Consider the following 20,408-nt stretch of genomic DNA (forward strand, 5'->3'; position numbering starts at 1 on the left):
TAAGACTGTAGCTAAATTTTAATCCTTTCATTAAGCTTTTATATGTGATAAATAAAAAAAATTCTTATGTTATCAAAATTATATGAAAATAGTTAAAAAATTACTAATAGAATTTGATTTTTTTAATTGCAATTGTGTCAGAGTTTATAGGTAATATGTGTTGGACCTATAGACTATGATTAAGATCATACAGGTTTTGATCAAATGTTATATATATTAGACGTGTACATAGGAGCACAAATAAGGTGCTTGACTCATGTAAAAAATGAAAAGAGTCGCGGTACATAGTTTAATAAATTAAGTACTAATATAAAATATATAAGGGATATAATTATGAGATTTTCTTCATGTGTAAAATTTCTCAGCTTTGTCCTGATATATATAAATCAATGTGAAATATATAAATTTTCATACCTAACAGAGTATTTTAATTAAAAAAATTAATAATTTTTTTAAAAATTTTTTTTTTTTTTAACAAAAACTAGATTATTGTTAATTTGATTTAGAAAGTGCATTTTAAAAACTGTGCAGCTTTTCAAAGAAAAGGTTTTTGTAGACGTTATTTTAAAATTTTTGTATGTTTGCTAAAATTTAATACAGTTGTACAGCTGGAGATTCAAGATATAATTCAAAATGTTTTTTTGATATTGTAAACAAGTATAAAATTTTTAGTAACAGTAATAATGCAAATGATAAATATGAATATTTATGTACATAATTAGCGCCTGGTAACGGTCGTCCTGAATTTAGCATTCCATACTTATAAATAGCTCCCTTGCCATGCTTGAAGATAGGTTCTTGAATTGGTTCAGAAGTGAAATTGTTTTTAGTATTCTGCTTGTGCTGGACTGTGCTTTTGGGCATCCAGCATCTTCGAATGACCTTATCCTAATATAAAATTCATATTTTTACTATATAGTTACTTCAGCCAGTGGCCAAGGGAATTATTTGGAAATATTGGTTCAGATAATAAGGGAAAAAATGGGAAAAAAAAAAGAAAAAAAAAAAAAGCTGCTAAAAATTTTATTGAGGAAATGTATTCAACAAAAATGACTAAATGTATTAAATTTTAATACAATAAAGGAAAATATAAACATTTTGAGAGAAATTATGAAATTTCTTTATAATTTCATTTAAATTATTTAGCATTCCGCTTTGCAGAATCTGTGCACAATTTTAGTCTGTCTTTTCACTATGGAAATAAGTTATTAATTGGAAGAGATAATCTCATTCTTATTATAATTTTCATTGTTGGTCAATGTCATTTTTTGTTGATAATTCTCTGAGATGCAGTTTTTTGTATGCTATGTATAATAGTAGCGCATAAGCATGTTAGAGAATTATACGAAGCAAAAGTTGTAAACATTTACAATGTGTAAGTTACAGTTTGAGCTGATTTACACATGTAAATGTTCCCTCAGTTCTTATATCGCAAGGCCTTTTTTGCCTACACTGTCCTCTTAGAAATTCCGAGTTCCTGTGTTTTTTAAAATTTTACTTGAGTTACTTGAGGTTTCTTAGGACGTTGTTGCTTCCGTAATTAATTTAATATTTTCGGTAGGTTCTTTGCTTGGCAATGTGGTTATATTTTTAGCTGCTTTTTGCTCGGGAGTTTCACTTATTGTTGTAGATTGTGCAGATTCACTTTTAGCATTTTTAGTGCTTGAAGTTGTGCGTTGAAATGTTGTGTCACTTTTATCTGTCCGAGTCTTCCTTTCTCCAGTTGTAGGAGCAGTAGTTTGAGGAGAAGATGACTCTTCTGAATTTTTCTCTATCGATGAAGTTGAGCTTTCTACCTGACTTGTGGATGATAGAGAGGAACTTTCTGATGAGAGTTTTTGATCAACAACTGATTCAATGGCTTCATTTAGTGCTTTAAATAATATTTCTGCTGTTTCATCTGCTTTTGTGCTGTTTATATTTTCCGTTTCATGACTATTGGATGGTTCATCAGTTGCTTCTTTTGCATTCGTTGTTAGTACCTCTTGTGGCTCATTTGCTTTTTCTTTTTGGTCGCTATTTAGTGTAAGGATATCTTTGACTTCATCAGTTTCTACTTTCTCATTTTTATTTTCGTCTGCTTCTTCCGAGAGTTCTTTTACTGTTGAGCTTGTAATTAATGAATCTTCTGTTGTTAATTTTGGTTCTGCTGTAGATGACTGCTCAGACTGCTTTTCTTCCGAAGCATTTTCCATACTTAAATTTTCGATACGATCTTTGTTCGAATTTTGTGAATTGCTGTCATCAAGTTTTTCTTTGCTGTCTGTGATTTCTGTACGCAAGTCCTGAGAATCATTTTCATCATTTGGAAGTTTCAAACTTTTGCTATGGTCTGCTTCTTTGTCAACAAATTCTGTGCTGTCTGTTGTAGAACTTAAACTGCTGTCTGAAGCACTTGTTTGGATACTTTGTTCTGTTATGATTTGGTCATCACCAGCAGCATTATTTGTTGAAATAAGGTCTTCATTTGTTTTCACACTTATCAAGCTTTCCTCAGATGTGATACGGATTTCTTCTTCAGGAGATGCTGAACTTGACGTTTCTGTTGAACTCGATGCTTTCTCAGTTCCTTCTTTTTCTACTTGTTCGGATTCAATTTCAGAATTTGTATTCAGTAATGAACTTTCTTCCTTAGATTCTTGTTCTTCTGAAATAACGTTCGAGTCTTCAGGAACTGAAGTTGTTACTACTGTAAACTGTTCTTCGTTCGAGCTTATGATTTCTGAATTTGGTTGTGTAGCTGGTAGCAAATTAGGTTTTTCTGTTTGCTCACTTTTATCCAACTCTTGTTCTGGATCTTCAGTACTATACGAGGCAGTTGCTTCTTGAGGATCACCTTCCTCAGAATTTGGTTGAGATGAATCCACTTCTTCTGACTGACTGTTAGATATTTCATCTCGGAATATTTCTATGTTAGTAGGCTCTGATGGTTCAACAGTTAGTAGAACTTCTGTTTCTTGAGGAACGGATGATGAATAACTAGCCTCAGAGCTAGTCTGTTCATCACTTGTTGAAGGAAAAACATTATCTCCAGTAAACGTAGTATTTGATATACCTAAAAGAAAAAAGAAAAACTGATACTTTCCGTGCGTGAGAACATTTTGTATTTTACATTAAATAAAATGTTATTGAAAATTCGGTAATATAATGAATTTTATAGGTGTAGTATGAATTTGTATACATAAAATCGGAACATAAACCATATTATAATTTTGTACAGAATAGAGCACACGTACTTCTCATTTATTCAATTCAATAATTCATTTAAGATATCTACACCAGTTTCACATACAGCAAGTAAGTTAAAAAAAAGTTTAATCTGAATTTGATTTCTTTGTTAATGTGTTTGAGATCTAAATGGTAACTACTTGGAATGACAGATTTCTGCGGAGCAAAAAAGTACTCTTTTAAAGAAAAGCTAATTTGCCTCAGTAAACTAATTTTATATTTAAAAATGTGATTAAAATGTTTATGCAATAAGTATATCAATTGAAATAAAATCAGTTTGTTTTGAATGCAATTCAAGCTCGACAATTTATTTATTTAATTTCCAAAATTTTTGTGAAACTTTAAACAGATTCGAAAGAAATAGGCATTTGATATATCGTAAAAATTTGTAAATAGCTCATTGAAGGCCTTCAAAGATCATGGTAATTTTCCCTTACCTATAGAAGTGCAGCGATTGTACTGTGGACAGCATTCACCGGGTACGTATTCTGGGGCACAGTCAACTCGAAAAAAGCAATCAACGAAGGCACAGGCGATGGAACTACCTTGACAGTGACAAGTATAGCATGGATTCTGACTGTCACGGATTACGTCTCCGTCGCGGTACATCCTTCCATTGTGTTCGCAGCCTACGGAAGATGTCCTTCTATTAATCATATTAAGAGCAAGAAAACTATTGTAATTAATTTGCAATCCTATGCATTTCGTGTATTTTGACGTGAAATAAGAAAATTTTTTAAAATTTAAATAGTATTTTATTTTCAGAATTTAAACAGTTAAACAATTTTTAAGGATAACTAAATGAGATAAGCCAATTTTCCTACGGCAGCAGCTTTTCTCATCATGATTTTTTACATTTAAGTTGAAATGTGTACTGGTGTGCAGAAATTAAAGATGGGAATAGGTTTTTATGTGTAACTTCATGCAGAAATGCTTCAAATCGGTCATGCAGTCGAATGTATAGACTGAAATGAAGCTAACTTTTGTTTAATCGGATGACATGATTATAAACTTACATGAAACAAAACTTAGCGTCATTTTTTCCTATGTTTCCCGTGCTCTTCAAGTTTGCTCCTCCAAACTATCCTTTGATGAAGAACTAAAGTATTTAAAAGCAATAGCTGTTGACAGGGGCTTTTCACCCAACATTATTAATCATGCAGTTAAAAAATTCTCATTTCAACACACTAAAAGGCACACTCTTGTTTTAGGAGATTATAAAAATTCTGTTGTCATTCCCTTCTTTCCATCAATTAGTTGTAAAGTTGCACATATTTTGCAGAAATTTAACTTTCGGGTCGTTTATTCTCCCATCAATAAAATTCCGAGTTCCATACTCAAGGACCCCATTCCGGATATGAATTCCTGGGGTATTTACAGTATTCCTTGCCAGTGTGGTTTAATTTACGCTGGCCAAACTAAGAGAGCCTTAAAATTTCGCGTCAAGGAACATGAGGCATATGTTAGAAAAAAGGAAACACAGAAGTCTTCTGTTGCCCAACATTGTTGGTCCAAAAATCACACTTTTAATTTTTCTGCTGCCAAAATTATTCAAAAAACATCTTCCATTGGAGAACTGGATTTTCTAGAGGCATTTCAAATCAAAAAATCTTTCAGTTCTAGTTAACGATCCTAATTCCGATCCATCTTTGCCTTCGGCCGTTAAAGAAATTATGTTTTAGTTATGGTTTCACCAACAAATGGCACCACTAGCTTATTTTCTGTCCCGGCTTTCTTATCTTATTTGATCATTGTATCCTATTTCGTTCATTTGCGCTATTGCAGCTGAAGATGGTAGTTCGGTAAAACCATCGAAACTAGTCCTGTGAAAATTTGAAAGTATAACGCTGATTTTTGATGTTTGACTTCTGAATTAGTATATTTATGTGCTTTATTTTGTTTTTGCTACTTGCATCTGATCTCCCCTTGTAGATTTGAATAATTATAATAATGATAAATAAACTGAAAAGCTTGTTTCAACTTAAAAGCTTGTTTCCGTAATAACGTAACAATAAAATGATTTTGGATAGTAAACTTCTTGTGTTTTTAACGTTTTCATCTGAAATCTATATTTAATGCTCTTTTACGATAGTAAAGATTTGTTTTCGCTCAAAGAATGCATTTAGTAAAATTATCTTTATTTAACAGTTTCTGTTACTAAATATAAAGTTGTTTATTTTCTCGCTACACCAATATTTTAACATACCTTTGGGAAATGTGAAGTCATTTTATTTATCTAATTTTTTTTTTTTTTTTAAATTTTTGAAGATCAAGGGAATGAATTTGCTATCATAAAAATAGGTTTCTCTTCCTTTCCCTTCAGCATGGAATGGGAAAAGAACTTTTTTATAGTGAAGATTTTTATAAAATGAAAATTATTTTTTACTATTTTCATACATATTTATAAATTGAATGAGTAAGCGTTTAGAAACTTTAAGGTTAGTTAGAGTATAGCTAATTAAAACACGGTAAAAGGATGGATCGAAAAATATTTTAAATATTTTCCGTTAGGATTGCAAAAATAGTAGAGAGAGAGAGAGAGGGATGGTGCTAATTTATATTTAAATTACCCAGTAGTCTGATACAGGCCGCCCCCTGGCCAATCCGTCCCGCGAATACATTTCTCGGTTAATTCAAGTTAATTGGCAATATTATGACAAGAACTTTAAAAAGAATAGGATTTTTAAGAGAGAGGGTTGGGACTAACTTATATTGAAATTATCCTAGATCAGTGGTCTCAAACAGGCAGCGCTCTGGCCAATCTGTCCTCGAATACATTCCTCGTAAGTTAATTGGCATTATTATGACAAGAACTTAAAAAAGAATAGGATTAATAAGGATTTGGATCCAGTTTTACACCATATTCATTACCAAAAACAAGCGTGAGTAAAGGCCCCAGAAAATCTACGAATAGAGCTAATTAATTTACACTGTGATGTAAATCTCATTCAAAGATTTAAAGGCACAAATTTGATTAACGTTTATTCATACTTGTCAAAAGATAAGTAACCTTGTAAGGATCTTAAGTTTTACTAACGTTTATTTTATCCTAGATCAGTGGTCTCAAACAGGCAGCGCTCTGGCCAATCTGTCCTCGAATACATTCCTCGTAAGTTAATTGGCATTATTATGACAAGAACTTAAAAAAGAATAGGATTAATAAGGATTTGGATCCAGTTTTACACCATATTCATTACCAAAAACAAGCGTGAGTAAAGGCCCCAGAAAATCTACGAATAGAGCTAATTAATTTACACTGTGATGTAAATCTCATTCAAAGATTTAAAGGCACAAATTTGATTAACGTTTATTCATACTTGTCAAAAGATAAGTAACCTTGTAAGGATCTTAAGTTTTACTAACGTTTATTTTATTTTAAATCTTTACTATCACTTCTTATTTTCTACTTCCGGCCAGAATTATAAGCGTGAAGGAGTTTATGCAAAGTTGTCTGGCGAACGCCAAGTATTTAAGTGTGGCCTTTTTGCCAAGCAGAAGAGAGGAAGCCGTGAGTTCGAAGCAGGCCGCTTACCTTAGAAGTTACGCAGTTGCTACTTTGCCTTCCAGGCCAGAGGTTTTAATCCTCTTGATAAATTAAACGTATTGTAGTGTTCACAGTCTCTGTGCTACATACGCTTTCTGTTATTATAAGGCCAATCTTATTCTAAAGTTAAATTAGAGTTTAGTTTTATTTTGATATCTTTTAAGTTAGACCCCGAGTGGAGGGTCATTGTATTCCAAAGTACGGAAGTCATTGTATATAAAGAAAAAAATAAAGGGTTTTGTATACCCTTCGTCTGTATCCTGTCTACTTACTACAATTAGTGAACATAGCTTTAGTAAGCTCTCTGTTCTAGTCAGGTCATTGTATGTTTCCGAAGAAGGTTAGAAGAAACATTGAACCTGATAGTGGCGCCCGACGAAGAATAACCATGGCCGAGTTTCAAGAAGAACCTGTGCTGCCTGCAGAAACAGCTCAGAATCCAGAAATGCCAGCTGCCGCCCTGGAAGGATTTGGGTATATTGTCCAGACCATGCGCGCTTCGATGAAACCAGAAGCAACGTTTAATGGAAACTCACAGGTAACCAGTTTTTTGGAAAAATTGGATGACCACTTCATGCTCTACCCCGTGCACGAGTTTCAAAAAGTTACCTTAGCTACCAGCGCTTTGAGGGGCCAAGCGCTTAACTGGTTCAAATGTATCGGCAGAAGTCTCTTGGGTCAAGCAGGAAGTCCCACCTATACCTACGAAAATTTCAAGACTGCCCTACTAAAAGCCTTCCCTGTTGTAAGGGATCGTGCGAAATTAGAAACAGAACTTTTCAGTATATATCAACAAAGAATGGAAAACATCTCGAGTTTTATTTTAAGAAAAATTCACGTTTTCAAGCTCTTGTATGGAAACCGTCCGGATCCTGAAATAATTCAAGTGATTTTGCCGAGGTTACTACCCCAAGTGCAAGACTTTATTGAATTGAGAAATCCGACTACACTGGAAAAATTATTTGAGCTAGCAATCCAGTTTGAAAGTAGAAGAACGGCGGACGTCGAAAGAAGACGCCAATATCAACAGCGAAACCAATTTGGTACGCCAAGACTACAGCAAACTCAAGCACATGGCTACGGAGAAAAAGCGAATCAGTGGGCAAGGAAACCCGAGCATTCAAAAACAGCCGGCGAACGTCGACAGTTCAATAGCAACCCAGGAAAAAAGTCTCAAGGCCAGTGGAGAAAGAAGGAAAGCACCGAAAGGAAAAATAATTTAAACTAAAACGGATTTCTGCTGACGAGAGGGTGCGGAAATCCGAAGGCCACGAAAACCCCTCTTCCTACAAGTTAAATACAGTAATGGTGAAAAATTTAACTCTTCCGAAGATTGAAGTCTTGGTAAATAATATCCCGGCCACCGCACTCCTGGATACCGGCGCGCAGTGTTCCTGTGTGGCAGAAGTCTTTTTTAGAAAGTATTTTCGCAAATACCGCATATATAATGCGGATAATACAACAGTATTAGCGGCGCAAGGAGAACAATGTAAGTGCGTAGGTAAAGTACCTTTGTACATCCGTATCAAGGACGAACAAGTAAAGGTGATGTTTTTTATAGTAAAGAATTTGCAAGCACACTTAATACTAGGAATAGACTTTCTTTCAGACGCACAAGCTACACTGGATTTTAATGAAGCGTCTCTTAAGCTGACGATGAAACCAGTGCGTGTAGAAAAGGTTGAACCGCCAAGGTTAAATCTCGACCACCTGCCTAATGACGAGCAAGATAGAATCCGACAAGTGGTAAGTGAATTTGCTTCCTTATTTAGTGATATTCCAGGATTTACCCAGGTTACTAACCATAGTATTGACACCGGAGATGCATTGCCGGTTCGTCAAAAACCATACCGGTATGATAAGAATAAGGAAAAAATTATAGAATGGCATATTACCGATATGCTACGTAAAAAGATCGTAACGCCTATCTCAAGTAGTTATGCTAGTCCAGTGGTTTTATGTAAGAAAAATAATGATTATCCTTTGGAGCATCCAAAAAGGTGGAGATTCGCTATTGATTACCGTAAATTAAATTCCATAACGAAATATCCGGTATATCCGTTACCGATTATAGAAGAAATTTTAAGGAACATAAAATCAACCAAATTTATGACAACTTTAGACTTAAAGAATGGTTATTTTCAAATAGGGATCAGGCCTGAGGACGTGCCTAAGACTGCTTTTATAACCAAGTCTGGCACTTATGCATTTTTGCGAATGCCGTTTGGCCTTTCAGGCGCCCCAGCAACATTTCAGCGATGCATGGACATTGTGTTAAGACCTGTTCTCGGAAAGTCCACATTTATCTATTTAGACGATATCATTATTACTAGTGATAATCTAGACCAACATGTACAGGATTTAAGACAGGTGTTTTCTTTATTAAATGAGGCCGGTCTAAAAGTTAATGTCGAAAAATGCAAATTTGCAGCCCCTGAATTAAAATATTTAGGTTACAAAATATCGCAAAAAGGGATCGAGACAGATGAATCAAAAATAATCGCTGTACAAAAGTATCCGACTCCAAACACGGCAAAGAAGCTCTCTTCTTTTCTAGGACTTTCTTCATATTATAGGTCCTTTATAAAAGATTTTGCGGCTATCGCTGAGCCATTGTTAAAATTAAAAAGGAAAAAGGCAAGATTCTCGTGGACGGCCGAAGCCAATAGTGCTTTCGAAAAATTAAAACAAGCATTAACGCAAGCCCCTGTGTTGAAATTTCCTGAAAAGGATGAAAATTTAGAAATTTCAGCGGATGCTTCGGATTATGCGGTAGGAGCGGTACTATCGCAAAATCAGCAGCCAGTAGCATTTTTTAGCCGAACTTTAAATCAAACACAAAGAAACTATTCCGCGACCGAGAGAGAGGCACTTGCAGTTCTGTTAGCAGTGCAAAAGTTCCGAGTCTATTTTGGAAAGGCGCCGATAACAGTATATTCTGATCATGCGGCGGTAACTAGATTGTACTCTGGAAAAAATTTATCCCCAAGGTTAATAAGATGGGCACTCAAGCTGCAAGAATATAATCTGGTAATCAAGCATACCCCCGGAAAGGAAAATATCGTAGCAGATGCCCTGTCACGAATTAAATTAGACGAACAGGGTAATACCGTAAAAGTTGCAATGCTGACAGCGTGTACAATAAATTCCCGAGAAACTGTAATAACCGAACTGGGTAAGGATCCTGAGTTTGGAAGTATTTATGAGTATTTGAAGGATCCTGAAAATTTTAGCCACCAAGATATTGTGGCGATAAGAAATAGGGCGGCCCATTACGAACTAATAGATGGTCTATTATTTTATACAAAAACTACGAATTCCAACAACGAATTTCGACCTGTTATCCCAGCTAGTCTTAGATTAAATATCCTGCAAGAGCTCCATGACAGCCCTTTAGCTTCTCATGCTGGTATTCGAAAAACTACTCAACGCGTACGCGAGGCAGTCTACTTTCCTGAACTGCAAAAGTTAACAAGGGCGTATGTCCAGTCCTGCCCAACATGTCAAGCCGTTAATTATATTAATTTCCGCCCGGCCGGGTTTCTAAATAATATTAAATCCCAATTTCCAAATGAAATAATCGGCATCGATTTATTGGGCCCTTTCCCAAAAAGTCAGTTAAACAAAAGTCGCTATCTCCTTGTTATAGTTGATCATTTTAGTAAATGGACCGAAATTGTTCCCTTAAAAGGAGCCTCCGCGAAATTAGTTACTGATTCTATTTTAAATAAATATATTTTAAAATACGGGGCGCCCCTAAAAGTTATATCGGATAATGGTCCTCAATTTGTAAGTAATATATTTGAAGACATGTGCCAAAAACTGGGCATACGTCATTTAAAAATGGTCCCGTATCGGCCGCAATCAAATATAGCGGAACGGGTCAACAGAAATATAGTGAAAATTATCCGTAGTTATGTTAAAAATTTTCATAAAAGCTGGGATAACTATGTCAATGAATTTGCTTTCGCCCTTAGGACCGCAAAACATGATACAACGGGCAAAACTCCTGCTGAGTTATTTCTAGGCAGAAAGGTTATAACACCGTTAGATAAACTATTTTATGTGCAACAAAGAGCCCCAGAATTTAAAATGGGTGATATAGAAAAACTAATAAAAGAAGCAAAAAAGAATACGGAAGTAGCACAAAGAAAACAAAAATTGTATTATGACTTGAAACGACGGGGAGTAACTTATAAAGTAGGGGATGAAGTACTAAAAATTAAGCATTCACTTTCTTCAGCACCAGAAGATAAAACTGCCAAATTTTTTCCACGCTTTGAAGGACCATATGTTATAGAAAAAATAACTCACGCTGTTGTAGTGTTAAAGGCAAGAAATGGTGAAACCTGTTCCGCAAACATTGACCAGATAAAACCATTCTATGACCGTAATAAAATGCAAATCTTTTCAGATCTTTTGCAGGATCCGGTACGGCAGACACCGCAGGTACAAGTTCCAGAGGTGGGAAAACGACAAGTACAAGGGCAAGCCAATGAGAGACAGAAGCAAGTGAAAAGAAAATTGCCCCGCGGAAAAATTGAAGGTACAAAGAAAAAGAAGCCGTTCCACCGTCCAAAAAACAGAGTTCACGAACACCCCCAGAATGAAGAAGGGAGAAGGACGACGTATGTGGAAAAGACCGGGAGAAAGGACGGCAACTATAACCCGGCTGTGAAACGGAAGATTGACTCATCCGACAGAACTCTCCGCAGCAAAAGTCGCCGAACTGCGGAAGGGCCATCAGCGGCGGAGGAAAATGTACAAGAAAAATTTGAACGGCCAACAACGAGGTCCAAGCAGGATCACGACAGAAGTTTCCCGGTTCCACCAAGACCAGCTGCCTTCAAACGGCCAAGACCACAAGCAGAGGACAGAAGGAAGATGTTCAAGGGTGGCCGTAGTGGTGAAAAACGGAAGCTTCCAGAGGAAAGCACTGAAGGGCGAGCCCGTACAAGAAGGAGGATCAACCAAGCTACGGTCTGCAGCACCTTTAAAGACTGGGCCCAGAAAAGGATGTCTGAATATTACAAAGATAAGTAAAATTTTATGTTACTTTACAAACTTAAGTTAATCTTTCATTCTTACTGCAAGTGGCAGATTTCAAGAAGTTTTACCTCATGCGAGGTCTACCTTTATCGCCAAAAGGGCGAGAAATGAGTTGTGACCGATTTTCTTATTATGTTTTTCAATTACTCGCGCGTAAAACTAAAGTTGATGTATAATAGCGTTGTATAAAGACTTAAATATTGTAAAAAGTTATTGTATAAATTTTATTTAAAACATTCTAACAAGAAAGAAGTTTTAGTCTGAAAGACTTTTTGAAATGTAGTATTATTTCAATGTAGAAAGAATTGGCACTTGCTTTGAAAAGAATAGAAGTTAACAATGTACTACTAATGTATGTTTTCAAATGTGTAAAATTAACGGCATCTTGATATGTTCTTGTATACATGTGAACTGTTATTTTGAATGTTTAGAAATAACGTGATATGGTAAAAGTGAAAGTAATGTTAAAAAATTTGTTATTCGTGTGACTGTAAAGATTAAATCATGGTGAATATGTGTTAAAGGTTGAATGATGTAGTTAGGCTCTCTGACGCTACACTTTAGAGTTAGCCACTTTCAGAATAGTACCTCAGGGTCTAGAGTTGAAATTAGGGTGTGTTAAGAGGTCTCGTATGTTGAATTTTAACACGTTAGTGTTTTGATTGTAGGAGGAAGTGTTGAACACATAGACAGAAACACATTCGTGTTTGGTGTTTTTACAACACATGTCAGAGAGCACGGGGAGAGATAATTAAAATAGTCATGAATGAAATAAGAATGTTAAGAAAAGTATATTCTATATGTTATTTGCAATGTCATTCTGTAACATTTCATTAAACTAGTTTTCCTTCCAGATCTCTGGAAGGAACCAGAATTGAATAAAGCTCCTGTTTTGATGCAGTACAGATGAAAAAGAAAAAAGATTGTTGTATATTCCGGGAGCTGCTATTGTAACAAATTTCTTTCTTTTAAAATTTTCTAGTTTCTAGCTAAGTTATGATTGTAAAAGTTTGGCCTCGCGTTAGTTTCTAGAGCTAAAAGTTTTCAACAAGGTCGTTTTAGACCTCAGTTTCAAACTAATTAACTCTGGCGGGAAGTATGTAAAGATCTTAAGTTTTACTAACGTTTATTTTATTTTAAATCTTTACTATCACTTCTTATTTTCTACTTCCGGCCAGAATTATAAGCGTGAAGGAGTTTATGCAAAGTTGTCTGGCGAACGCCAAGTATTTAAGTGTGGCCTTTTTGCCAAGCAGAAGAGAGGAAGCCGTGAGTTCGAAGCAGGCCGCTTACCTTAGAAGTTACGCAGTTGCTACTTTGCCTTCCAGGCCAGAGGTTTTAATCCTCTTGATAAATTAAACGTATTGTAGTGTTCACAGTCTCTGTGCTACATACGCTTTCTGTTATTATAAGGCCAATCTTATTCTAAAGTTAAATTAGAGTTTAGTTTTATTTTGATATCTTTTAAGTTAGACCCCGAGTGGAGGGTCATTGTATTCCGAAGTACGGAAGTCATTGTATATAAAGAAAAAAATAAAGGGTTTTGTATACCCTTCGTCTGTATCCTGTCTACTTACTACAATTAGTGAACATAGCTTTAGTAAGCTCTCTGTTCTAGTCAGGTCATTGTATGTTTCCGAAGAAGGTTAGAAGAAACATTGAACCTGATAACCTCAGTTACGAATTTTTGCAAAAATAATATTTGTGTCGTTTCGGAATATATTTACATATAAACAATTCATTTTCCCCTGCAGTTAAAAATTTAGAAGTGAAGGAAAGAACGAAATTGCTGATGAGTGTCTATAATTCGTGAAAGGTACTTTCTGGTAATTTTTCTCCAAGGTTAAAAACTTTATCAAAACCGAAATGCCATGTGGAATGATGTATATGAAAACTGTAATGAATGATAAAGAAGCTTATATAGTTATTTGCTTATAGATATGCATTTTTTTTCTGCAAGCGTCAAAGATAAATGTAGTAAGTATAAGAAAGAGAATTGCTTGTCAATATTTATTTTTGTCTCTGTTGAGAATTTTTCGTAATTTATTTATATTTGGTTTAAGTAAGTTATTTAGTGTTTAATTAAACTATTATAATTATTTTAATCACTTAACTTTAATATTCAGCTGCCAGTTATAAAATATTTCCTGAGTTATAAAGATAACCGACAAAAATTTCTTGCAGGTACGAAGCTTTAGATTTCAAACAGAAAATAAGTAGGAATTTGAATTTTTCCTTTGCGACATTATAATTGCTGTTTATGGATGTTTCAGCAAATGTGTATTGAAAAATTTCATTTTTTAAATATTTTTTTCTAAAAAAAAGTTCAACTGGTGAGTCGCTATCAGGTCGTGCATTCGGCCAGCATGTAGTTTGAGTTTGAGACCATCGCGTAGACGTTAAGTCTTCTTGTATGTAGCATAAGTTTTAGGCATTTGCCTAAAACTTATGCTACATACAAGTCTGTTTAGTATTTGAATTCATTAGTACGTTTATTATAAGTTTGAATTTCTTAAAATAAATTCCCCGGAGTTTTTATTTCAAAATATGTTCAGCATTTCCATAAAAACATTAGAAACGTTATTTGTTTGATAAGGAAATGTATGTACCACATATAAGCACTATTTTATCAGCATAATGGAATGTTTTTTGTCAGAAAAATTCTTAGACTGAACTCCTAAAAAATAATTTATTCTGCTTATCAATTAGTGGTCCTATTCCTAGTCAAAGAAAAATGTGATCCTAGTCCTAGTACAAAGTAATCCCCTTTTTTTCTGTTTGTAACTGCTATTGTTTCTGAAGGTCACGGAAGTAAGAAGGCATTTAGATTGCTGCAAATTCCTCATGTAGAGATATTTCCACCTGAGAGGGTGGATCAGAGGGTGATCGAAGCATGAAGATACAGTCCAAACCATAGACATAGGAAGTAAACGTCTAACCTCTATAATCCAAACGGATGTTCTGAGAAGAATATAGGATGTTTGCTTCCATGACATCTAAAGTCCATGACAGCCAGTCGGGTGTTATAGGGGGCTTGCGCGAACCTTCTGTTGAACTTGCCTATAATTTTTGCGCGTGCCCCCTTTTTTTTTTTGGTTGTTTGCTTAAAACAAATAAAATAATTCTATATTAAAATCAAAAGAATTTGAAGGATTCCTTGCCGAAAAACAAGAATAAACTTCAAAAATTGCGTAAAAAATTATTTAAATACATCTCGATATCTTTACAAAATAGATTAATGCAGTAAAGTAATTATAAAATTAAAGATGAAAACGATGAAGAGCTGAACGAAAAAGAGTTAAAAGCAAATTTTTAATGTCTGTTAATATAGAAACATGGGAAATAGAAGGAGCAATAAATAGTATGCCCACGGTCAGAAGGAGAGAAAAATATAAGAAAAATTTAATTTCATATTAAAAGTTGAAACAAAAAGAAATGATTTTCGGAATTCTTTGAAATGGCTTTAACAGAAAAACTGCACGATCGAAATTCCTAACAGTAAAAAGAAATCCCAAGTGATTATAGAGATTATGGCTGTTAGCAGCGCTAAAGCTGAACGGGCTTTCAGCTCAATGAGCAATATTTCCAGAAGACCGTCTTTGACTGTACACTATACTATGAAATCTAATGACAGTACCCTTAAGCGAAAAACCTTTAGAGAATATAATTCTAAACATTACGTAAAAACTTTTACGAAAACATTTCTGGCATAAATTGCACTGCATAGTTAAATTTACTTTTTATTTTGTGAAATTTCTATGATATTTAATATATATTTTAAACTTTAAAAACTAAGTTTTTTTGAAGCTAAATTTTTTTTTTTTTTTTTTTTTTTTTTTTTTTTGTTGTCTTGTCCATAGTATATGGAACAATCGATGCCAGCGCCTACTCAAGAGCGGTTGGACTTCTATTTTCCACCCCCAATTTTGAGGAAGAGTACTCAGGGGCTGCTCCCCTTCCACCAATCCGCACGAGAGGAATTTTGGCTCGCCTCATATTTAGAGTGCCGCCATGCCGCACCGACACTATACATTTACAAACATCCATGTTTTCTCCGGAATTCGAACTTGGATCGTTTGGTACCGTAGTAGGCTCCCCTTTTGAATGCGTTTTACAAAATAAAAACAGATAAATAAAAATTCTACTTGCATTTTATAATTTTTCTTGCAGTAGTTCCGGTCAGATAAGGTGTCAGATAAAAGCTTATAATTGATGTTAATATTCACCAACTGAATAATAATAGGCTTTTATTATATATATATATATATATATGTGTGTATGTGTGTGTGTGTGTGTGTGTGTGTGTGTGTGTAAATTTAATAATAACAGTATTTAAGAAATCTGAAATGATTTAATGAACATTCAGAGAGTTTATAGTTTTGCACTGCTTTTTCTCAGTTTGCATTTTTTTGACAAATCCTTTTACTTAATGCCCTAAAACTTACACAGATATGAACTAAATTATTTAATATTTTTAATGCTTGTTTAAAATTATATACTTAATAGAAACAAAAATGGGTTAAGCAAAATGTTGGAAAGAAAAAATTTGGAAATAAAAATGTATTTCCGAGTTTTTACATATAAATGTGCTTTTAATTTTTTTCTTGGAATTTAATTCATTAATTGCAAAATCGAATAGTAAAGTTATTAAGAACATTCTAATAAATACAACAAAAAAATTGGTGTATAAGCATAGAAAATTGTAGGAGGAGAAAAATTGAATTAAAAAAATTACCGGCAGAAACATTTGTTTCAGCGTATAATTATTTTGCCATAATCATCATATAATATTCATAAAAATAGATGAAATTTCTTAAATAAAAAAAAATTCATTTAACAGGTACCCAGTCCCTTTAACAAGTTTATACATACCACAGATATAATCTGGACAACAATGTCCAGCTCGTCTGACTGCTCGGCATCCTGGTTTCACTTCGCATTCTTTAAGAACACAAGCAAATCCTGGAGGTCTGCATTTACAAGCCTCGCAAGGATCATCCGTTGGAATTGGATCACCATTGAAGTAGACCGTGTTATCCACCACACATGCTATTCAAAATAATAATAACAGTTATCTAAGGTAATATTCAGTTAGAATTAGACTAGAGAGGCTAATGTGTGCCTTCAAATAAAAAATAATTAATGCAAACCGTTGAAAGTTATTTTGATGAAATCAGCCCATTGTTTGTAAAAAGAGAAGAGAAATTGGAGGATACGGTTTGAATTTGCCGCTAAAAATTTTTAATGGAAAATAAGTAAATGTGCTTTATAATCTACCTGTAAACAATTTTGGAAATTATAGTTTGAAAAAGACGCAAAAATAATTACAAAAATTGATACAGTGTTTCGAAGAAAATATAAGATGGTTTTAAGCAAAAACTCCATCCTGTCTTCTTCGGTAGCAAACAAGTAAAAGTAAAAACTCATCGTAGGAAGATTTAAGAAACTATTACATAGTACTACGGGGGAGGGGGAAGAGAGAGAGAAATAAATAAATAAAAAAAAATCTATTGCCGGAGAAGTTTTGTAATATTATTCTTACCATTTTCTCACTAGTTTGTTTAGTATATGTTTTCTTACATTTAAAATAGTTTGTAGTATTTAATAGGATAAAATTTAAATGAATGGACTATGTTTTGGAATATCCTATTTAAATTCGAAACAGGGTTGGTGCTCTAATACTAATGTTATGAAGGATGAAATGAAGATTTTCCTATTGTAAGAATTTCTCATTGGAAATTATATATCTTTTAAAATTAATGTCATTAATTAAAGTTTTGTTTTTCGAGTTTTTTTTTGGGGGGGGGGAGACAGTTTATGGGATTCAGTCAGTAGAAAGAAATGGATAAAAAATCATGATCAACAATTCGTACTTTTCATACATTTTTCATGCTTTAGCTGTTTGGTTGGTTGTTTAATTACGGCAAAGCTTATGAGAAATGTTTGCTTTAGAAGGGATATCTTCGTGGAACACTTTCTGAAAACTGGTTTATAATATTTGTGTAACACATTGGAAATACTACGAAAACTCTTATGTAGACATTTCATTCCCTCGCAGCCATGAGGAGCCAGGAAATACGAAAGTTCAACAATATTCCAGCCAGGGTTTATTCCGAAGCCAGAAAGCACGTAATTTCAGCAATACTCTCTTCTGGTTTCGAACCACGGAGCTTCTGATTGCTCGCCAGACATGCTACTAGTTACACTACGAGAGAACGCACGGGGAATGCAATAATTCCTTTTTACGAACCAAGGCTGAACTAACAGTATTCATGGTTTTTATCCGCCCGGCATGACAGTTCATGACAGACAGTAACGCATGACAGTTCATAATAACCAAACCGAGGATCAACTACTGTGCTCACTGGTTTTATTTAGTTGGCATTTAGTCGATCTCAGCCACTGTACTATAGAAGAGTAAATATGAGCTTACTGCTAGGCAGTCGCAACTCATTTAGTGGCAACTCAGGGATTAAAGTTTATGGCATCATATTTCTTTAAACGCATTTAATATAAAGATTCTACTGAGAAATCAACATTGTGTTATAAATTATGCGAAAGCAAGGGGAAACGGGCAATCATGATTAAGTAACTGAGACATTGTCGTTCATTAATCTTGAAAATATTGGTATTATATGTTTGCTCTTTACATGGCTAAAATTTAGAAGATGTTGAACGTTTTGTTTAATAACAGCATGCACTGTTGATTAAATACGGCTTTGAAAATAAATATCGAATTCAAGAATTCGCATGGTAAGTACTTTAACGCAGCGTTTAATTTTGAGCTGGGGAAGAAAATGTTTTCTTCAATAGCCCTGACTTAAACCTTAATCTTTGGAGCTCTATTATCTGCTTGGAGTTTTCAATATTATTGGTCGTTTTAACTGCCATGTAAAGAAATTAGAATTTAATGTTACACAAAACCGCATTCAAATTTATGTTAAATATATTATAAGGATTTCTTTTAGTTTTACTAATTAGTTATTTGATATGAATTTACTTTACTATCTTTCTCGCTTCCCATTTTCCTGCCAGAATGTAAATTTCTAGTTCGCTTGTATTCGGATGAGGTAGAAAGGAGATCGTATTTAAAGGGAGGTTAATCAGAGCGTGTTTCGCCTGCTGAAAGCCATGTTTACTAATTGATCTCTTGAGAGCAGTATTCAGCGGCACTGCGTTATTCTCGCCGATTTTTGGTCCTAGCCAACTTACGGGTTTCTGTGTCTGTGTAGCCGTTGGATTAACTTACATTGGCTAATTTAAAGTCAAATTCATTTCTTTTGATTTAAATCATAAATGCTAGCTTGTCTTTAAGCACGAGCAGTGTTTTCTGTTAGACTTTTATTTGAATCAAATAAAAGGCTGTTTTACACCCTTTCTCAGTCTCTGTTGTACTTCAAAAGACGTAGTGCTAAGTCACTTAGGTCTTAGAAGTTCTCATCTATGTTACCAAAGAAGACAAGACTCCACAATCTTTATTTGCATAATTACAGATGCTAAATACTAGTTGTTGTGGAGAGAAACTTGCAATGTGGTACTGATAAATAGAATGCAAATTTTCAAAACAGACTTATACCTTAAACCACGTATTATCAGTCACCTGTTCTGTCTAAAAGTAAAAAATAATTTCTGTATACAGAAAGAGTGCAATAAATATTAGAATAATGACACAAATGTGATTATGAAAGTTGAGAGTTCATTTTAAGAACATATTTTTATAGTATTTAAAAATTTTAATACTTCCTTAAAAACCATATTTTAATGTATCTATTATTTATCTATTAGTAGAAAATGTACTATTATGAATTAGGAAATGCGTAATTATTAGTAGAAAAGTAAAGTTTTGTGACCATAGAAGTAATATGAAAAATGTAATAGATGCTAGATATTATGAATTGTTTACATTATTACGCATTGTTTATGCATAATTGTTTATAACACATTGTTAATAACAATTTTCTCTTAGATTTAAAGCTTTTTCAATGCGTTTAAAGGCTGTGTAATCGGATATGAAAATCGTTTCATATTTATTTTTTTAAACTTTATATTGTTATGATTTTATGTTTATAGAACTTACCTGTTTCATTTGCGATGTAGAATGCAGCTCTTTTCTGAATTCGCAAGGGACCTATAAATGATTAAAAGAACATTTATTTCTGAAATTGTTTCTTACTTTATTGCGAGTTAAAATTGCTGCTTAATGTATATTCACACTTAGAATTTTTCTATCTTTTAAAATCATTGTTATTATAAAATTTATAAATTATTCATTTTGAATTAAACTACAAGGATATTCAAAAGAAAATTGAAAAACTAAAAGGCTTCGAGAATATTAAATTAAGGATTGATGAAAAAAGTCTTTTTTAAAAAAATGCATTTTTTTTATCTTAAAGTTTATGTAAAATATTTTATCCACCTTTTTTTTTCTTTGCTTTTATAAGGTTTAATTAGCGTATTTGTCTATATGCCGTTACTAATTCTCAAACAAGGATGATGATTCTGAATTTCGGAGGAAATCTAGTAGATATATTGTCTTTTAGCTTTATTTGAATCATTATATCTCTACATTTAAACAACAAAATGCAAA

General features: G+C 33.7%; 1 protein-coding gene across 2 annotated transcripts in view; it reads right to left on the minus strand.

Annotated features, from left to right (window-relative positions):
* Nucleotides 1-1,007: 1,007 nt before the first annotated feature.
* The window catches only part of LOC118183824 (uncharacterized), a 47,731-nt gene continuing 28,330 nt past the window's right edge, over nt 1,008-20,408 (minus strand). Inside the window, exons 3-6 of one of the 2 annotated variants that reach the window (XM_035353434.2) lie at nt 19,899-19,949; nt 16,694-16,870; nt 3,666-3,857; nt 1,008-3,055 (exon numbers count right to left, since the gene is read on the minus strand). In XM_035353434.2, coding sequence (XP_035209325.1) covers nt 1,518-3,055; nt 3,666-3,857; nt 16,694-16,870; nt 19,899-19,949 — 1,958 coding nt within the window. In that variant the 3' untranslated portion in view covers nt 1,008-1,517. The remainder of the gene's footprint in view (nt 3,056-3,665; nt 3,858-16,693; nt 16,871-19,898; nt 19,950-20,408) is intronic. The other variant, XM_035353435.2, reaches the window with a different exon arrangement.

The sequence above is a fragment of the Stegodyphus dumicola genome, chromosome 8, assembly GCF_044657685.1.
Source record: "Stegodyphus dumicola isolate Sdum_Otavi_A_Nest chromosome 8, ASM4465768v1".
Taxonomy (NCBI): domain Eukaryota; kingdom Metazoa; phylum Arthropoda; class Arachnida; order Araneae; family Eresidae; genus Stegodyphus; species Stegodyphus dumicola.